A 22,500-nucleotide genomic window follows, 5' to 3' on the forward strand; every position below is an offset into this window, starting at 1 on the left:
GTGTTGTAAGTGTGAGACCCTGATGTGTAAGATCCTGAGGTGTGTGTGTGTGTGTGTGTGTGTGTGTGTGTGTGTGTGTGTGTGTGTGTGAGACCCTGATGTGTAAGATCCTGAGGTGTGTGTGTGTTGTAGGTGTGTGAGACCCGGATGTGTGTAAGATCCTGAGGTGTGTGTGTGTGTGTGTTGTAAGTGTGTGAGACCCTGATGTGTGTAAGATCCTGAGGTGTGTGTGTGTGTGTGTGTGTGTGTGTGGTTGTGTGTTGAGTGAGTGGTAAGTGGGTGAGACCCTGATATGTGTAAGATCCTGAGGTGTGTGTGTGTGTGTGTGTGTGTGTGTGTGTGTGTGTGTGTGTGTGTGTTTTTGAGTGAGTTGTAAGTGTGAGACCCTGATGTGTAAGATCCTGAGGTGTTTGTGTGTGTGTGTGTGTGTGTGTGTGTGTGACCCTGATGTGTGTGTGTGTGTTGTGTGTGGTGTGTGTGTTGGCTGCGTTGTTGTGTTCCTCACCCTCAGGTTGCTATGACAGCTGTGTGCGTTGCCTTGGCGCCGTGCCGTACGTCACTCTGAGCGCCACGCTGCTGTGTTACGCCGGAGTCGCTCTGTTCTGCGCCGGAGCACACGAGGCCCTCACACACACACACACACTCGTCCAAACACACTTCGCCCGTGCGCAGCAAGACTTTGAGGTGCTCGCTGACTTGTGAGTGTCTAAACACACACACACACACACACACACACACACACAGCTTGTTAGTAATGCAAAAACGTCATTATATAATGTGAAAAATGTGTGTGTGTGTGTGTGTGTGTGTGTGCAGTATTAAATATTTTCAGTATGTGATTTATGGCCTGGCCTCCTTCTTCTTCCTGTATGGGATTTTGTTGCTTGCTGAGGGATTTTACACCACCAGCGCCGTCAAGCAAACATTTGGAGAATTTCGTAGTACAAAGTTCAGCCGCTGCCTCAGCCTCACCGTGAGTGTGTGCGTGAGGGTGTGTGAGTGGGTGTAAGTGTGTGTGTGTGTCTGTGTGTTTCAGAGTGTATATTACTGGGTAGTTCATGCCCCCTGCTGTGTGTCCTGTGTCTCTTGCCGTAGTTCCTAATTGTGACCTACCTGTTGGCGGTGATTTGGTTCGTCATCTTCGCCTTCTCTCTGATTCCTGTCTACTTCCTGTTTAACATGGGACAGACCTGCCACACCGTCCACATCCTGTCCGAAACCACCACCAGCCTAAACCAGCACGCCTGGGTGTGCGTGGACCCACGCCAGTTCGGTGTGTGTGTGTGTGTGTGTGTGTGTGTGTGTGTGTGCATATGTCCAAGATTTAAGTCTAAATGTGTAACATATATTACTATAGTGAATCAATGAGTGTGTGTGTGTGTATGTGTGTAGGTCTGCTACCCTGGAAGGCTACACCAGGTAAAGTGTGTGGCATGACCATGGCCAACATCTGCAAAGAACCTGAGGTACACACACACACACACACACACACACACACACACACACGTAGAGCAACATACATGTAGGAGTGTAAAAGAGTTCACCTGTGTGTGTTTTCAGTTCTACATGACCTTTGACCTTTACATCACTGCCTTTGCTGGAGCAGGAGCCACACTGCTCGGCCTGGTGAGTGACAGTTCACGTTTCAACTAATCTTCACCTGGGCCTGCTGATCATTTACACAAAATACTGTCTCTCCCTCCTGTGTCTCTCCCCCTCCTGCCCCCCATCTCTCCCCCTCCTGTCTCTCTCCCTCTTGTCTCTCTCCTGTCACTCCCCCTCTCCTGTCTCTCTCCCTCTCTCCTATGTCTCTCTTTTTCCCTCCTGTCTCTCTCTGTAGATTCTCTATATCATAGCTGCCACCTATAACTATGCAGTTCTGAGGTTTCTGGGCAGTAAGGGGATCCGTTGCTAGGTGCAGCATCTGTAGATGTGCTGTTGCTAGGCGCAGCGTTGCCAGGCAACACATCTCCTCTCTGGTGCATGCCGCTGCACTTGCTGTTGCATTGTTACGGCGACTGTGTCCATTGGGGATTCACTAAAGAGGACCATGAAGTGTAAACAAATAAACCAACAAAGAGTGTAAACAGCAGTGAGATTAACACTAAGTGCAGACTAAACATTCAACTGTTAACCAATCAACACACCACAGGGGGCGCTGCTCTCTCTCTCTCTCACACACACACACACACACACACACACACACACACACACACACACACACGCCATTCCCCTTTAACAGAGATTTTAAAAGTGTTGATTTTAAATAATTACCTTTAAAGAATGTGATTGTACATGTGTGAGAGTGTGAGAAAGCTTGAGAGTGTGTGTATATGTGTTGTGTGTGTTTGTGTGTAATGTTCTCCAATGGTGCTAAATCACTGTATTAATAGAAATAAAGGTGTAATAGTAATACACTGTACATTTTGTTAATGACACTGTGTGGGTTTGTGTTAATCAGCTACACAACTGTGTGTGTTATGCTGTTAACTGTCTCACATTACGCAATAAACACACGTTTAATCCAAACAATTCTGTCTTTATTTCCTGTCTGTCTTTCTCCTGTTCATCTCTCTCACACACACACACACACACTCACACACACACACACAAACACACCTCTTGCATGTCTGTATCATTTTACTAATAAAACAATAAAAGACAGAATATATTATTAATAAACAGATCAATCAGATGACTGCTGTGTTGTTGCCATGGCGATGGTTTTACAGAATGCTGAGCACAACATCAAAGCATTTCTTACAATGTATCTTCCCACGGTGGTGGAACATGGAGGACATCATGTCACCTAGCGGCTTAGCACACATGGCACACTGTATATACACACACCCACACCCACACACACACACACACACACACACGTGTACTGTTATAGATAGATAGATAGATAGATAGATAGATAGATAGATAGATAGATAGATAGATAGATAGATAGATAGATAGATAGATAGATAGATAGATAGATAGATAGATAGATAGATAGATAGATAGATGTATTAACCTTGAAGCAGTTCACATGGCAGATGATTGGAGGAATGGTCACTGAGATCTTATCACTTTGCACAGGTTTGTTACAGAAGGAACACAGCTGCATAACAACACTGCTGCTGAAAGACCAGAAAAACATAAAGTCATACAGGTTTAACACTGCCTTATATTTAAGATACATCAGGAGGCTGACTCACTCAGTTTGAACTGCTGAATAGACAGGTATGAGTGTTGAAGGTGTCCCTTTCACTGTTTCTTTGGGTGTCTTTTCCAATGGTCCTGTAACTTCAGGCGTCTTTCCCAAAGGCGCCGTAACATCAGGTGTCACGGGTGCTGTCACTGCTATTGTCTTTGCCACATGTGCGGTAACTTCAGGTGTTTTTGCCACTGGTCCTGTAACTTCAGGCATCTTTGCCAGAGGTGCCATAACTTCAGGTGTCTTTGCCACAGGTGCTGTAACTTCAGGTGCCACAGGTGCCGTAACTTCAGGTGCCACAGATGCCATAACTTCAGCTGCCTTTGCCACAGGTGCCGTACCTTCAGGTGCCATAACTTCAGCTGTCTTTGCCACAGGTGCTGTACCTTCAGGTGCCTTTGCCACAGGTGCCGTAACTTTAGGTATTTTTGCCACAGGTGCCGTAACTTCAGGTATCTTTGCCACAGGTGCTGTACCTTCAGGTGCCTTTGCCACAGGTGCCGTAACTTCAGGTATATTTGCCACAGGTGCCGTAACTTCAGGTATCTTTGCCACAGGTGCTGTACCTTCAGGTATCTTTGCCACAGGTGCCATAACTTCAGGTGTCTTTACCACAGGTGCCGTAACTTCAGGTGCCACAGGTGCTGTAACTTCAGGTGCCACAGGCGCCATAACTTCAGTTGCCTTTGCCACAAGTGCTGTACCTTCAGGTGCCACAGGTGCCATAACTTCAGTTGCCTTTGCCACAAGTGCTGTACCTTCAGGTGCCTTTGCCACAGGTGCCGTAACTTCAGGTATCTTTGCCACAGGTGCCGTAACTTCAGGTGTCTTTGCCACAGGTGCTGTACCTTCAGGTGCCTTTGCCACAGGTGCCGTAACTTCAGGTATCTTTGCCACAGGTGCCGTAACTTCAGGTGTCTTTGCCACAGGTGCCGTAACTTCAGGTGCCTTTGCCACAGGTGCCGTAACTTCAGGTGCCACGGGTGCCATAACTTCAGGTGCCACAGATGCCGTAACTTCAGGTGCCACAGGTGCCGTAACTTCAGGTGCCACAGGTGCCGTAACTTCAGCTGCCTTTGCCACAGGTGCCATAACTTCAGGTGTGTTAGCTACAGGGGCTGTAACGTCAGGTGTCACAGGTGCTGTCACTGCTATTGTCTTTGCCACATGTGTGGTAACTTCAGGTGTTTTTGCCACTGGTCCTGTAACTTTAGGCATCTTTGCCAGAGGTGCCATAACTTCAGGTGTCTTTGCCACAGGTGCTGTAACTTCAGGTGCCACAGGTGCCGTAACTTCAGGTGCCACAGGTGCCGTAACTTCAGGTATCTTTGCCACAGGTGCTGTACCTTCAGGTGCCTTTGCCACAGGTGCCGTAACTTCAGGTATCTTTGCCACAGGTGCCGTAAATTCAGGTATCTTTGCCACAGGTGCCGTAACTTCAGGTATCTTTGCCACAGGTGCCGTAAATTCAGGTATCTTTGCCACAGGTGCCGTAAATTCAGGTATCTTTGCCACAGGTGCCGTAACTTCAGGTGCCACAGGTGCCATAACTTCAGCTGCCTTTGCCACAGGTGCTGTACCTTCAGGTGCCTTTGCCACAGGTGCCGTAACTTCAGGTGCCTTTGCCACAGGTGCCGTAACTTCAGGTATCTTTGCCACAGGTGCTGTACCTTCAGGTGCCTTTGCCACAGATGCCGTAACTTCAGGTATCTTTGCCACAGGTGCTGTACCTTCAGGTGCCTTTGTCACAGGTGCCGTAACTTCAGGTGTCTTTGCCACAGGTGCCGTAACTTCAGGTGCCACAGGTGCCGTAACTCAGGTGCCACAGGTGCCATAACTTCAGGTGCCACAGGTGCCATAACTTCAGGTGCCTTTGCCACAGGTGCTGTACCTTCAGGTGCCTTGCCACAGGTGCCGTGAACTCAGGTGCCTTTGCCACAGGTGCCGTGAACTTCAGGTATCTTGCCACAGGTGCTGTACCTTTAGGTGCCTTTGCCACAGGTGCCGTAACTTCAGGTATCTTTGCCACAGGTGCTGTACCTTCAGGTGCCTTTGCCACAGGTGCCGTAACTTCAGGTATCTTTGCCACAGGTGCTGTAACTTCAGGTATCTTTGCCACAGGTGCCGTAACTTCAGGTGTCACAGGTGCTGTACCTTCAGGTATCTTTGCCACAGGTGCAGTAACTTCAGGTGTGTTTGCTACAGGTGCTGTAACTCAGGTATCTTTGCCACAGGTGCCGTAACTTCAGGTGTCACAGGTGCTGTACCTTCAGGTATCTTTGCCACAGGTGCAGTAACTTCAGGTGTGTTTGCTACAGGTGCTGTAACTTCGGGTGCTTTTTCCACAGGTGCCACAAGTTCCGGTGCCTTTGTCAGATGTGCTGTAACTGCATCTAACTGTTTTGACCCAGATGCACCTTCAGGGTTGACACTGACACACACACACAAACACATACATACACACACACACAACAACAGTTAATGTCTATACAACTTCATGGATCATGGCTCCTGAAGGTGTCTCTTGGTGTGAACAGTAATAATCGACTCTATTTAGTCCTTCTGTAAAAATCTCTCCCAAATTTAGTCACTTGTTAAATCCTACCCATCAATCAGCTCTTCCCTTATCCTACAACAGTTAACACTGGGGAGGATGAAGACTGACTTGCGTTTGCCCTCTTCTACATACATAAGCTTAAGGCAAAACAGCAGTTTTATTCCTTTGGCTAATACTTACTGGCAATTCTGTGAGAAATGTCCAACTCATTCATTATTCACTTGCACTTCTAATAGTAAATGGTGACATTTAATTTGATTGAATGTGGTGAGTTTAACATTAATCAGAAGTTATTTCTCTCATTTGGATTCTCTGTTTTTTTCTTCTTGTTGTCAGGAATGTCTGGAATGTCCTTTACCTTTTGGGCAAACTGGAAAGGTTTTTTACTGGTGTGCTCTCTGGTGACTCCAGAGATCTGAGATGAAGAGTAACAATCAGACACACAAATACATTACAGACAAGTGTATCAACAGTGTTCAGTGGTGCAAGAAAGTGTTTATACAGGTTTCTTTTTCCAGTGTTTTCTCCCTCAGGCGTTTTGCACCAAACATACAATTTTATACACTACAGTGCAACACAAATATACTACAGCACAACACCAACACACAACAGCACAACACCAACACACAACAGCACAACACAAATTTACTACAATTCAACACCAACACACTGCAGTACAACACAAATACACACAGAGGTAGAGGAATAATGAGGCTCAGTTAATAGTGTCAAATCCAGAGATCAACACTTACTCAAATTTCCTTAATGTTGACAGCACATATGTGCCACTGCTCCTTTCTTTCCATCCCAGAGAAGTGGGTGTGTCCTGGACAAAGGTGGGACTCTGAGAGGTGGGGCTTTTTGCAGTGGGACTTAGTTGCTTGGCACTCAGTGGGGTGGGATTTAGTGGGGTTGGATTCAGTGGGGTGGGATTTACAGGAGTGGAAGTCAGTGAGCTGGGATTTAGTGGAGTGGGATTCAGTGTGGTGGGATTTACAGGGGTGGGGCTACTGTTGGTGGCAATTGGACTGGATTCCACAGAGGGCTCATAGACTGGAGATTTACTGCAGGCACAAATACAAAGATGATTTCACATTATTAATTATATTATTATATAGATGTATATGTGTTATATATGGTTATAAAACATATGTTTTGTGTGTGTGTGTGTGTGTGTGTGCATGTTGTATATGTTTATAAAGCTGTGTGTGTGTGTGTATGTGTGTGTGTGCATGTTGTATATGTTTATAAAGCTGTGTGTGTGTGTGTGTGTGCATGTGTGTGTGCATGTTGTATATGTTTATAAAGCTGTGTGTGTGTATGTGTGTGTGCATGTTGTATATGTTTATAAAGCTGTTGTGTAACATTACCCTGTTTGTGCATATTTTGGTTCCGTGCTGCTCTGCCGGATCCAGCTGCCGTCTTTGCGCAGAGTGGTCCGGACCTTAGTGGTGCAGAAAACAGTTTGTCGGTCCACATCTGAAACACAACATCAACATCACACCAACACTCAATCATATACACAACATCATCACCATCACACCAACACTCAATCATATACACAACATCATCACCATCACACCAACACTCAATCATATACACAACATCATCACCATCACACCAACACTCAATCATATACGCAACATCATCACCATCACACCAACACTCAATCATATACGCAACATCATCACCATCACACCAACACTCAATCATATACACAACATCATCACCATCACACCAACACTCAATCATATACGCAACATCATCACCATCACACCAACACTCAATCATATACGCAACATCATCACCATCACACCAACACTCAATCATATACGCAACATCATCACCATCACACCAACACTCAATCATATACGCAACATCATCACCATCACACCAACACTCAATCATATACGCAACATCATCACCATCACACCAACACTCAATCATATACGCAACATCATCACTATCACACCAACACTCAATCATATAAACAACATCATCACCATCACACCAACACTCAATCATATAAACAACATCATCACCATCACACCAACACTCAATCATATACACATCATCACCATCACACCAACACTCAATCATATACACATCATCATCACCATCACACTCAATCATATACACATCATCACCATCACACCAACACTCAATCATATACACATCATCACCATCACACCAACACTCAATCATATACACAACATCATCACCATCACACCAACACTCAATCATATACACAACATCATCACCATCACACCAACACTCAATCATATACCCAACATCATCATCATCACACCAACACTCAATCATATACACAACATCATCACCATCACACCAACACTCAATCATATACACATCATCACCATCACACCAACACTCAATCATATACACAACATCATCACCATCACACCAACACTCAATCATATACGCAACATCATCACCATCACACCAACACTCAATCATATACACAACATCATCACCATCACACCAACACTCAATCATATACACAACATCATCACCATCACACCAACACTCAATCATATCGCAACATCATCACCATCACACCAACACTCAATCATATACATCATCACCATCACCAACACTCAATCATATACGCAACATCATCACCATCACACCAACACTCAATCATATACGCAACATCATCACCATCACACCAACACTCAATCATATACAACATCATCACCATCACACCAACACTCAATCATATACGCAACATCATCACCATCACACCAACACTCAATCATATACACATCATCACCATCACACCAACACTCAATCATATACATCATCACCATCACACCAACACTCAATCATATACAACATCATCACCATCACACCAACACTCAATCATATACACAACATCATCACCATCACACCAACACTCAATCATATACCCAACATCATCACCATCACACAACACTCAATCATATACCCAACATCATCACCATCACACCAACACTCAATCATATACACAACATCATCACCATCACACCAACACTCAATCATATACACATCATCACCATCACACCAACACTCAATCATATACACAACATCATCACCATCACACCAACACTCAATCATATCGCAACATCATCACCATCACACCAACACTCAATCATATACACAACATCATCACCATCACACCAACACTCAATCATATACAACATCATCACCATCACACCAACACTCAATCATATACAACATCATCACCATCACACAACACTCAATCATATACGCAACATCATCACCATCACACCAACACTCAATCATATACATCATCACCATCACACCAACACTCAATCATATACAACATCATCACCATCACACCAACACTCAATCATATACGCAACATCATCACCATCACACCAACACTCAATCATATACACAACATCACCATCACACCAACACTCAATCATATACACAACATCATCACCATCACACCAACACTCAATCATATACATCATCACCATCACACCAACACTCAATCATATACACAACATCATCACCATCACACCAACACTCAATCATATACACAACATCATCACCATCACACCAACACTCAATCATATACACAACATCATCACCATCACACCAACACTCAATCATATACACATCATCACCATCACACCAACACTCAATCATATACGCAACATCATCACCATCACACCAACACTCAATCATATACAACATCACCATCACACCAACACTCAATCATATACACATCATCACCATCACACCAACACTCAATCATATACACATCATCACCATCACACCAACACTCAATCATATACACATCATCATCACCATCACACCAACACTCAATCATATACACAACATCATCACCATCACACCAACACTCAATCATATACACAACATCATCACCATCACACCAACACTCAATCATATACGCAACATCATCACCATCACACCAACACTCAATCATATACACATCATCACCATCACACCAACACTCAATCATATACCCAACATCATCACCATCACACCAACACTCAATCATATACACAACATCATCACCATCACACCAACACTCAATCATATACACAACATCACCATCACACCAACACTCAATCATATACGCAACATCATCACCATCACACCAACACTCAATCATATACACAACATCATCACCATCACACCAACACTCAATCATATACGCAACATCATCACCATCACACCAACACTCAATCATATACACATCATCACCATCACACCAACACTCAATCATATACACAACATCATCACCATCACACCAACACTCAATCATATACACAACAACATCACCATCACACCAACACTCAATCATATACACATCATCACCATCACACCAACACTCAATCATATACACATCATCACCATCACACCAACACTCAATCATATACACATCATCACCATCACACCAACACTCAATCATATACGCAACATCATCACCATCACACCAACACTCAATCATATACGCAACATCATCACCATCACACCAACACTCAATCATATACACATCATCACCATCACACCAACACTCAATCATATACACAACATCATCACCATCACACCAACACTCAATCATATACACATCATCACCATCACACCAACACTCAATCATATACACAACATCATCACCATCACACCAACACTCAATCATATACGCAACATCATCACCATCACACCAACACTCAATCATATACGCAACATCATCACCATCACACCAACACTCAATCATATACACATCATCACCATCACACCAACACTCAATCATATACACATCACCATCACACCAACACTCAATCATATACACAACATCATCACCATCACACCAACACTCAATCATATACACATCATCACCATCAGACCAACACTCAATCATATACACATCATCACCATCACACCAACACTCAATCATATACACATCATCACCATCACACCAACACTCAATCATATACACAACATCATCACCATCACACCAACACTCAATCATATACGCAACATCATCACCATCACACCAACACTCAATCATATACACAACATCATCACCATCACACCAACACTCAATCATATACACATCATCACCATCACACCAACACTCAATCATATACACATCATCACCATCACACCAACACTCAATCATATACACAACATCATCACCATCACACCAACACTCAATCATATACACAACATCATCACCATCACACCAACACTCAATCATATACGCAAAGCTTTGTGTGTGTTCATTACATTTTATCAATTAAAATGTGTGTGTGTGTGTGTGTGTGTGTGTGTGTGTGTGTGTGTGTGTGTGTGTGAGACGTACGACTTGCCATCCTGGTCCTCTTCAGCTGAATCTGTGTTTAAGAGCAAAAATATCAACAAATGAAATAAAGATGCACAAAATCAGAAATAGAAAATGAGAGTAGAAAAAAGTGAGACGATGAAAAAAAAATGAGGATGAACCAACCTAAAAATTCCCTTCCTCCAAACCAGCACTACCACATTCCTACAGTGAGTACATGGACTAGGAGACCCAAACCTGTTCCAGCATTACACTGGACTGTGATCAAAGTGTGCTTCATGAAGATCTGCTTTCTATGGATCTCCTCTCCAAATATCTCTTGCTATACAGCTCCAACCCTACTGAACACCTTTGGGATGAATGTGAACGCTGACTGCACCCCAGAAATCTCCTCACCTTCATCAGTACCTGACTTTACTAACCCCCTTGAGCCGAATGAATCCCCACAAATCTCCACAAAATCTAGTGGAACATCTTCCCAGAAGAGTGGAGGTTATTATGACAGCAAATGCAGAACTAAATGTGGAATGAGATATTAAAAATAAACTCAGTAATCACAGTAATCTTACGCTCAGGTGTCCACAAAACCTTTGTCTACACACACACACACACACATACAACGTTTTCAGCTCATCAACCTGCTTTCTCAAACCACTGGTGGATCATCTCCCGTCTCTCACACCACAGACGTAGACTAGTTTCTGAAGCTCACAGTGAGCAGAGCAGAATGCAGTAAGAAGTTTGGGGTTAATGTGGATGAGACAGAGGGAGTCAGTGATGAGAACATGACTGAGAACAGACACATTCCTGATCATCATCATCTTCTCTCTGCTTGTGTTCTATATGGTGGATCTTCAGCCTTCATTAGAAAACATTTTAAATTCTTCTATATACATAAATTAATATGTGAGGTTCAGTTTCCAGCGTGACACTAAAACAGGTAGTAATAATCACTTGTTTATACTGAAGAACGTGTCAGAGCCCAAACTTCTTTACTTTCACTAGAGTGAAAAAGTGCAGTCAGAACTTGACCTTTCACCAGAATCTTTTACATCATCAGCATCTGCACTTCTACTGAGCGAAGGATGTGTGGACTTTTGCCATCTCTGGTGTGTGTGTGTGTGTGTGTGAGGTGGGCTGACCTAATTTAACATTATTGGTAGACATTTAGTCCTGTTCCTCCCTCAAATCATCCCACAATATTCCTTTATGTCTTTCACACTCTCACACACATACATACACACACGTTTCATTATTAATAACATTAAACCACTCTAACACATGATGTGTGTGAATGTGTGTGTGTGTGGAAGAGAAATAATAGCTGGTTCTCACCTTCCCGCTTTGTGATGAGTGTGTTTGTCCATCCAGTTTGCTCAGTTCATTCCTTATATAGGACACACACACACACACACACACACACACACACACACACACACACACACACACACACACACACTTTCTGTAGAATGTGAGTAATGTGGATATCTGTGTATTTCATCTGTGTCAAAAAAAGTTGTTTAAAGCCTTGATTATTTTTCTGTAACAGCAAAACCCCAGGATTTTATTCATTTATTTTGTTCTCAATTACACTACAACTGCCATAACAAGACACTCTGCTGAAGGAGTGAAGGACAGAGTGAAGGGAATGACCTCATTCCATCATCATCATCATCATAACACACACAGTGTTTATATCTCTGAGTACAAATCAACAAGATTTTTACAATCAGATTAGTACAATTACATTACAACAAAATAGTCAATTAGATTCAATAGACATAACAACAAAATGTGTGTGTGTGTGTGTGTGTGTGTGTGTGTGTGTGCGTGCTAATTGCTGAGTGTTTTGGAATGTACTGTAGTGTGTGGTCTGTTGTGCAATGATGTGGAATGAAATACACACACACACACACACACACACACACACACACACACACACACACACACACACACACACAGAGACTGCTGCAGCTTTCATAGTCACCGATCAGATGAAATCTTGTTTTTAATCAGAACTGATCCATATACAGGTTTGGGATCATTTGGAACAGAGATTGAAGGAAAAGCATCTAACAAGCACTCAACACCAGTGGGACTGTTGGAAACCCATTCCAGGTATCTACCTCATGAATCTGATTAAAGAAAGCTACAAGGTTTCCGAGCGACATGGAGCTACTTTAGACAATCAAACATATTTAACATATTCTGGGTTTCTTTAACACATTTTTGTTTATTGCAGAATTCCAGATGTTTTCTTTCATGGTTTGGATTCTTCAGTATTAATGTACAAGGTTAAAAGTAATACAAAAAAATAACCTGAAGGAGAAGGTGTGTGTCCACACTTTGGACTGGTTCTGTGTATAATGATGTTCTGCTCCTACACACAGAGAGCCATTTAAAGCTACTGAGTGTGTTTCATCCCCACTACACTTCTAATACAGACATCAGGAAAACAACAACAAAACAAGATCTGTCTAACAACTGGGGAATGTTTTTTATACCTCTATAATATTATCACTATTATCTGTGTGTGTGTGTGTGTGTGACGTATTATGGTTGTAATGTGTTTTATTTCCTGTTATACCTGATGTGCAGCATTTTGGCAAACTGTGGATTTCTGTATAAATTTGACTTGATGAAATCACTCACACACACACACACACACACACACACACACACACACACACACACACGTAAACATACATACTTACACGTTAATATACACATTAACATACACACGCACACATGTTAACACACATGAACACACACGTTAACATACACACACATGTTAACACACACGCTAACATATACACACACACGTTAACACACACACGTTAACATACACACACGTTAACACACGCTAACATATACACACACACACGTTAACACACACACGTTAACATACACACGTTAACACACACGCTAACATATACACACACACGTTAACACACACACACGCACATACACACACACACACGCTAACACACACACACACACGTTAACACACACACACGTTAACACACACACACACACACACGTTAACACACACACATTAACATACACACACACACACACACACACACACACACACACACACACACACATGTTAACACACACATGTTAACATACACACACACACATACACACACACACACACACACATTAACATCTGTTTTACACGTGTTCTGATCGGCTGATCACCAACATACAGTTCAGCATCAGTTCAACATCAAGCAGAACATTTAGAGAGGAATAAATGATGAAGAAACTCCAGACTGGAACTCACCACCACACACGTGACCTGTGTGATTTATTTGAAGTCGAGACTTTCAGCCTTATCAGTAACTCTGCAGTTCCTCTGTGTTTGATCAGATTCACATCACAGAAATGATTGTTCAGAGACAAGTTGACATTCTGATATTTATTATGTGAGTGTGACAGATGGGCCCCTGCTGTCGGCCCCCATGCAGGGATTCGGTGCTTTTCTAGATTACAGAGACGACTACAGTGACCTTTGAACTTCCACAACTCTGGCTTCTGACATGCAACTTTTTCTAATAAATCATTATAAAATAATCATTTCCTGCTAATTTATAGAACTAGAGACAAGAGAGAGAGAGAGATATATAGAGAGAGAGAGAGAAAGAGGGAGAGAGAGAGAGAGAGAGAGAGAGAGAGAGAGAGAGAGAGAGAGAACGATTAGTGGTTCAGTTTATTTCTCCTCTGTGTTTGTTCTCTCAGTGTGAGGAGCATCAGTGAGATGGGTCTAGAAGAATTGTGGATCAGAACCTGACCTGCATTTAGAGATGATGCTGAAGCAAAAGTGAGATGACTGAGAACATTAACATTGTGGACAACAGCTCTAGAGTTTACTTCAAGCTCTAAAACATCTGAATGAAAAGATCTACAACATGAAGAATGATGATGATCTACCTGTTAGTGAAGTTGAGAATGAGATCCTGAACCTAACGATCTGCTCTAGAGTGGAGATAAGGAGAAGCTCTTGCATGTGATTTATAAAAATGTGTTGTGTGAACGTGATTCTCAGGAACTCTTCACACAAAGTCTGAGAGAAGCAGATGATGAGTCTCTCTATAACTCCATGCTTTATCGGCTGCAGGATGATGAAGCGCCTCTCAGCTCCAAAGATAAAAAACAGAACTGATACTTGGCTCTATGAAGGAGATGAGCTGAGTGAGAGTAAGGAGGAAGTACTCTGAGGAAGACTGGAAGTTTAGAGGAAGTGTTTGGATCAAACTGGAAGTGCTGCTGAGGTTCCTGTAAGGCATCAAGAGATACTGGAGTCTGATTACAGTTGCTATGGTAACAGCGTGTGCAGTGGGAGGGGTCTGTTTGCAGTCAGCATTAAGTTAGCAGTTAGCATTAAGACACAAGAGCTAACGCAGTAGAAGTTAATTTAGTGACGTATGTCACTAGCACTATATCTTGACGCTCTCGGTGCCGTAGACATTGTAGCCCTCCCTGTAGGTGGTGAAGCTCTGAACACCAGCCGGAGGAGTGGGTTTAAAGTTCTGAGCAGGATTTAGCATGCGGAGATCTTTGGTCTCCTGACGAGATTTGTAGCAAAACTCGACCAGCGCCACCGTCATGGCAAGTCCCAGACCTCCAACCAGGATGTAGAACACACCAGCAACGTTACTGAGACTCAGAGCACTCGTCTTATCCTGCAGAACAGAAATTCACACACACACACACACACACACACACACACACACACACACACACACACACACACACAGAAAACCAGTAAAAGTGAGCATTAAGTATCAGAACTTGAGCTGATCCTGGTAGATGTTTTTCTCCATAACTAAATTAAAAAGAAGAGGATGATGAAGATTATTGAGATAATAAAAGTAATAATGATGATGAAGGTGATGAAGATGGTGTAGATGATAAAGATGAAGGTGATCGTGATGATAAAGATGATTATGATGCAGGTGTTGTACAGAAAGTGATGAAGGTAGTGACAGTGATAATAAAGGTGATGAAGATGGCAATGATGAAGGTGGACGTTATTCCCTCAATGAACTACTGCTGCAAACTTCACAGTTTTCAAAACTCACTGCAGGACACCACCATGATCAGCTGATCTACTGAACAGCTTCACATTTCAATCACAGACAAGCAACAATGGGGAAGTCGGGGGAGGAGTCAGACATGTGCCGTCAGAGGGAGGAGTCGGAGAGTAGGGGACGGGGGAGTCAGAGAGGAACGAGGGGAGTCAGAGAGGGACGGGAGACTCAAAAGGGAATGGGGGTCAGAGAGGGACGGGGAGTTAGAGAGGAATGGGGAATCAGAGAGGGAAGAGGGGAAGCAGAGAGGGACGGGGAAGCAAAGAGGGACGGGGGTTAGAGAGGGACAGGGCGGAGTCAGAGAGGGACGGGGGGTATAGAGGGACCGGGGAAGCAGAGAGGGGTTGGGGGCTTAGAGAGGGACAGGGGTTAGAGATGGGATGGGGGTTAGAGAGGGGACGGGGAATCAGAGATGGGACGGGGGTTAGAGATGGGACGGGGGTTAGAGAGGGACAGGGGAATCAGAGATGGGACGGGGGTTAGAGAGGGACAGGGGAATCAGAGAGGATGGGTGGGTTAGAGAGGGGACGGGGGGGAGTCAGAGAGGGGATGGGGGGTTAGAGAGGGGACGGAGGGGGGTTAGAGGGAAGAAGCCATTAAGAAGGTTATGATGATAAAGTTTGTATAAACTGTTGATATAAATATAAAACAATTATTTATAAATAAAACACAAACATTAATACCATCTACATCTTAAAGTTCTGAAATATTCTTAAATACACATTTTTTTAATTATTAATTTAAATATGAAAATACCTCAAAATAATACATTTGTAAAAAATAAAAAAGAAACGTCAACTATAAATGTGATAAATCATTGGAATTTGTAATAAAATAACTAATGGCAGTGGGCACGACCATGGGCATGTCTGGATGGACTGACCTTACTGCCCGAGTCTTTGGTCCCACACTCCCCTTTATCGTACCACCACTTGTTTTTCAGCTTGTCTAAGATGCCTTGTTCACTGAGTTTCAATACTGCAAGGTTTACAGGAGTTCTTCATGAGGGAAATAACACACAGAAGATCAGAGCAGGAGCCAGGTACTTCATCTAACTCTCAACACCCTCCTCCTCCAACACCTCCTCACACTCCATTCATCCATCCAGAGAGAGTGAGGGAAAGAGAGAGACAGAGCGAGAGAGAACAAAGGAGGCAGCAAGCTGGCTGGTGTTAATGTTGACCTTTGACCCTCTGAACAGTATAGTGCACTATTGGAGAAAATTGTGTGTGAAACACGATGCATTGCACCACAAGATCCTGAACAGCAGCAGATCCACGAACTCAAATTAACCAATTCAACCAATCATGTGCATGATTATTACATCACCAAAAATTGTTTACTGAACAATAAAATATATTATACTGGACATGTTAACATTAGCATTAGCTAAATAACTAGCTGATCTACATTAAGTAGCTGATCAATAAATGATCTGTCACATGGCTGTATGTCTTGCTCTCTACTATACCTGCCCTTGCACTGCCCCAGACCTCCCGCTATAATGCTGCTGCACTGCCCCCTGCCGCACTGCCCCACACTGCCCCCTGCTGCACTGCCCCCTGCTGCACTGCCCCATTTATGGTGATGTATTTGTAGTCAGATGGTGTTCTGCTTGGTTCTCTATATAGTGCACTATTTCAGGAGTTTGTCTCATTGTGTCTCAAAACATAAACAGGAGTATAAATGAAAGAGCAGCAGGAAGTGGGCAAGCAAACAGAGCTAGCACTAGCATTACCTTTGACCTTTGACCTACAGTAGCAGGACCTAGCATAAAGTCTTTGAGTAATCAGCACTTAGTGATCCTGTGGAGACGTGCTGAGAGAACTGGAGAGATAAACAACACTTACTGTGTTATTATTATTATTATTATTATTATTATTATTATTATTATACAACTGAACAGAGTGAAGCATTTTCATGAGGAATCCAGGATCCAAGAACTCCAGCACCAGTGAAGGAGAAGGTGCAGGATGGACATACCACAATCTCAAACACACCGTGCAGCCAGAAACACAACACTAATAAAACTGCACACAGCAATGTGAGGGACCAAGCATCAAACCTGAGACCCACCGTGGGTACATTGTCACAGCGTCAAACAAACAAATGGAGATACTATACATCATCATCATCTTCCAATTCATCTTCACAAGAAGTCGTGCAGAATTTAAAAAAAGAAAAAAGACCAGGTCCATCACAATGTTTGGTGCTTGGACCCATAATAAATAAAACATACACAACAAGAGAGAGACCCTTTCACACACACACACACACACACACACACACACACACACACACACACACAGAGAGAAAGAACAGCTAAATGCTAAGGTAAAAAAAAAAAAAAAAATGTTAATACCAAAGGCTAATTCAGATAAAGGGAAAAAGACAACATTTTTCGAAGTTTAATGATTAATTTTATATCTGAGTAAAGAAAGGAAATCATGAATAAATGTATGTTGCACTGAAGAAACAGAAGTGCGCTGCATTAGTCGTGCATTTTACTTTACCCTTACTTTACTTTACCCTTACTTTACTTTACTTTACCCATACTTTACTTTACTTTACCCATACTTTACTTTACCCTTACTTTACCCTTACTTTACTTTACCCTTACTTTACTTTACCCTTACTTTACTTTACTCATACTTTACCCTTACTTTACTTTACCCTTACTTTACTTTACCCTTACTTTACTTTACCCTTACTTTACCCTTACTTTACTTTACCCATACTTTACTTTACCCTTACTTTACTTTACCTCACCTCACCTCAATCCTCACCTCACCTCAATCCTCACCTCACCTCAATCCTCACCTCACCTCAATCCTCACCTCACCTCAATCCTCACCTCACCTCACCTCAATCCTCACCTCACCTCACCTCAATCCTCACCTCACCTCACCTCAATCCTCACCTCACCTCAACCTCACCTCACCTCAACCTCACCCCACCTCAACCTCACCTCACCTCACCTCAACCTCACCTCACCTCAACCTCACCTCACCTCAATCCTCACCTCACCTCACCTCAACCTCACCTCACCTCAATCCTCACCTCACCTCAATCCTCACCTCACCTCAATCCTCACCTCACCTCAATCCTCACCTCACCTCAATCCTCACCTCACCTCAATCCTCACCTCACCTCACCTCAATCCTCACCTCACCTCAATCCTCACCTCACCTCACCTCAATCCTCACCTCACCTCAATCCTCACCTCACCTCAATCCTCACCTCACCTCAATCCTCACCTCACCTCACCTCAATCCTCACCTCACCTCAATCCTCACCTCACCTCAACCTCACCCCACCTCAACCTCACCTCACCTCACCTCAACCTCACCTCACCTCACCTCAATCCTCACCTCACCTCAACCTCACCTCACTTTACTTTACCCATACTTTACTTTACCTCACTTTACTTTACCCATACTTTACTTTACCTCACTTTACTTTACCCATACTTTACCCTTACTTTACTTTACTTTACTTTACCTTTACTTTACTTTACCCATACTTTACAGCAAATAATATTCAAATTTCACCAAATACATTACAACTAAAGTAATAAGTCTGGTTTAAAATGTAAGAAGTAGAAAGTACAGATTTTTGTGTAAAAATGTAATAAGTGAAAGTAAAAAGTCAAAAAAAAATTGTGAAGTAAAAAAACTGATAACAGAAAAATCTACTGAAGTTCAATAACAAAGTATTTGTACTTCATTACTTTCCTTCTGTGACACAAATGCACACACACACACACACACACACACACACACACACACACACAGCAGAATCAGAGTAAAAGTGTGTTTATGGTGAACATATTGGCAGAAAGAGCAGGGTTGAGTTTCCTCCTCTCCATGTTGTTCAGATCATTCTGAGGGAAACAGGAAGTTGGAGATCTTTGCTTTACTGTGTGCTGTTTACTTTCTGTGTTAGCATTAGCATTGTGTTTGAATATTGATTTTAATAGATTCAGTATATTTGCTGTATGTAGCTGAATTATACCCATCATGCATTGCAGGGCTGCAGGCAGGTGAATGAATGAGGAACATGCGGTCCTGATGTCATAACGGACTACACACCTTTTTTCCCAGCATGTTCAGCTGCTCTCCACACCAATCCAGCAGTTATGTTGGATTCTCCCCTGGATTTGGGAATTTCAGAGAGCCAATCAGAGACTCGTCAAGAGCTGCATCACCGCAGAAGGTTGCCTGAGTGCAGGGTGTGTGTGGTAACTGATCCATCATTCCCATCATTCATTTCCAGCATTAATGCGTCCTCGTCCACTTCTTCCTCAGTAACCTGCTCATCACTGTACCTGCGACTACTCGATCTGTATTCGACACATTGTTTATACTGCACATGTGCACAAATGTCTACCTCCTGTCCTGTCCTGTCCTGTCCTGTCATGTCAAAATATTTGTTAGTTTAAGGTGTTTATACTGTACTTTGTATTGTATATGCGTACCGACACAATCCGATCCGTACTGACTCTACTGACACGACACTATCCGTACTGACTCTTCTGACACGACCCGATCCGTACTGACTCTTCTGACACGACCCGATCCGTACTTACTCTACTGACACGACACTATCCATACTGACTCTACTGACACAAAACTATCCGTACTGACTCTACTGACACGACCCGATCCGTACTGACTCTACTGACACGACCCGATCCGTACTGACTCTACTGACACGACTTCACTGACACGACACTATCCGTACTGACTCTACTGACACGACACTATCCGTACTGATTCTACTGACATGACACTATCCGTACTGACTCTACTGACACAATCCGATCCGAACTGACTCTAATGACACAACACTATCCGTACTGACTCTACTGACACAATCCGATCCGTACTGACTCTACTGACACGAGCCGATCCGTACTGACTCTACTGACACGATCCGATCCGTACTGACTCTACTGACACGATCCGATCCGTACTGACTCTACTGACACGATCCGATCCGTACTGACTCTACTGACACGACTGGTGTTGGATCTGTGATGATTTCAGATGTTGAGTGATTTTATGAGTTTCTCAGTAGCTCCTAGTTTTATAACCATAATGAATGTAGAAGACTGTAGAAAGATCATCAGTCATAATCACACACTCCAGTGCTCATGTTAGTTCTCACTCTCCAGTGTTCTGTAGTGTTTAAAGACTAGAATCACACTCTTGATGTCACCAAATAAGCATGAGTTTCTGCTTTTGAGTCTGGTTCCTCTCAAGGTTTCTTCCTCATAACATCTAAGTGAGTTTTCCTTCACCACAGTCTCCATGGTGCTCATCAGGGATAAACACACACCATTCACCTTCACTGTTCAATTTGGTAAAACTGCTTTGAGACAAAGTGTGTTGTGAAAAGTGAAGTTTATATAGAAATAAACTTCACTTGACTACCAGACACTACCTGATCCGTACCGACACTACCTGATCCGTACCGACACTACCTGATCCATCCGACACTACCTGATCCATCCGTACCGACACTACCTGATCCGTACCGACACTACCTGATCCGTACCGACACTACCTGATCCATCCGTACCGACACTACCTGATCCGTACCGACACTACCTGATCCGTACCGACACTACCTGATCCGTACCGACACTACCTGATCCATCCGTACCGACACTACCTGATCCATCCGTACCGACACTACCTGATCCATCCGTACCGACACTACCTGATCAGTACCGACACTACCTGATCCATCCGTACCGACACTACCTGATCCACACTATATGAATATTACATGATATTATTTCAGAGTAAAGGGTTCACAGTGATTACCGTCTACTTAATGGTAATAATAATCATAATAATAATAATAACAACAACAGGCTGGCATTGTTGCCTGCATAGCTACTGTTACCAGGGTCAGAGGTCACAGCCTTGCAGATTACTCTCTCCAGCCTTGTTTATTAGTTATTTAGTTATTAGTTAGTTAGTATTTAGTAGGCTGACCTTGGAGTCCCCTCCCCCGCTGCCACACTCCCCCTTGTCGTACCACCACTTGTTTTTCAGTTTGTCCAGCAGGCCCTGCTCGTTCAGCTTTAACACCGCCAGGTTCACAGCACTTCTTGAAATGATAAAACATGTCGCGTCACAACAGCAGGCAGAGAAGGCAGGTGAGAAAACTAATATCACATTCATGAACTCAGAAAAGGCTAACGCTAATGCTCGGTACTTGTTACTGTAAACACACATCTGTTCCGTCACAGAGCCATGCTGAAGTTCACAATATTGATAATGCCTCATAAAGC

At 43.2% G+C, this 22,500-nt stretch overlaps 3 protein-coding genes and 1 long non-coding RNA gene across 15 annotated transcripts in view; 1 reads left to right on the forward strand and 3 right to left on the reverse strand.

The window, feature by feature from the left end:
- plp1b (proteolipid protein 1b) overlaps positions 1–2,532 on the forward strand; it is a 5,945-nt gene extending 3,413 nt beyond the window's left edge. For both annotated transcript variants that reach the window (XM_046838846.1, XM_046838845.1), the window contains exons 2-7: positions 512–698; positions 817–973; positions 1,096–1,273; positions 1,393–1,466; positions 1,561–1,626; positions 1,841–2,532. In XM_046838846.1, coding sequence (XP_046694802.1) covers positions 512–698; positions 817–973; positions 1,096–1,273; positions 1,393–1,466; positions 1,561–1,626; positions 1,841–1,915 — 737 coding nt within the window. In that variant the 3' untranslated portion in view covers positions 1,916–2,532. The remainder of the gene's footprint in view (positions 1–511; positions 699–816; positions 974–1,095; positions 1,274–1,392; positions 1,467–1,560; positions 1,627–1,840) is intronic.
- Positions 2,524–3,347, reverse strand: LOC124378955. Its single transcript, XR_006924341.1, has 3 exons — positions 3,207–3,347; positions 3,023–3,128; positions 2,524–2,834 (listed from the first exon to the last, which is right to left on the reverse strand). It is a non-coding gene; the product is annotated as an uncharacterized LOC124378955 (long non-coding RNA).
- A 1,514-nt stretch (positions 3,348–4,861) lies between these two features.
- Positions 4,862–12,496, reverse strand: si:dkey-125i10.3 (vegetative cell wall protein gp1). Its single transcript, XM_046838840.1, has 7 exons — positions 12,436–12,496; positions 11,122–11,152; positions 7,133–7,241; positions 6,515–6,826; positions 6,121–6,177; positions 5,473–5,636; positions 4,862–5,335 (listed from the first exon to the last, which is right to left on the reverse strand). Exons 2-7 carry the CDS (start codon positions 11,129–11,131, stop codon positions 4,998–5,000), a joined length of 990 nt encoding a protein of 329 aa, XP_046694796.1. The 5' UTR covers positions 11,132–11,152; positions 12,436–12,496; the 3' UTR covers positions 4,862–4,997.
- A 2,013-nt stretch (positions 12,497–14,509) lies between these two features.
- Positions 14,510–22,500, reverse strand: part of gria3a (glutamate receptor, ionotropic, AMPA 3a) — a 31,049-nt gene continuing 23,058 nt past the window's right edge. For 5 of the 11 annotated variants that reach the window (XM_046838817.1, XM_046838818.1, XM_046838815.1 and 2 more), the window contains 2 exons: positions 22,202–22,316; positions 14,510–15,788 (listed from right to left, as the gene is read on the reverse strand). In XM_046838817.1, the coding sequence (XP_046694773.1) occupies positions 15,543–15,788; positions 22,202–22,316 (361 nt within the window). In that variant the 3' untranslated portion in view covers positions 14,510–15,542. Of the gene's footprint in view, positions 15,789–17,079; positions 17,195–22,201; positions 22,317–22,500 lie in introns of all 11 variants that reach the window. The other 6 variants (XM_046838819.1, XM_046838824.1, XR_006924337.1 and 3 more) reach the window with 5 other exon arrangements.

This window comes from Silurus meridionalis, chromosome 25, assembly GCF_014805685.1.
Source record: "Silurus meridionalis isolate SWU-2019-XX chromosome 25, ASM1480568v1, whole genome shotgun sequence".
Lineage (NCBI taxonomy): Eukaryota > Metazoa > Chordata > Actinopteri > Siluriformes > Siluridae > Silurus > Silurus meridionalis.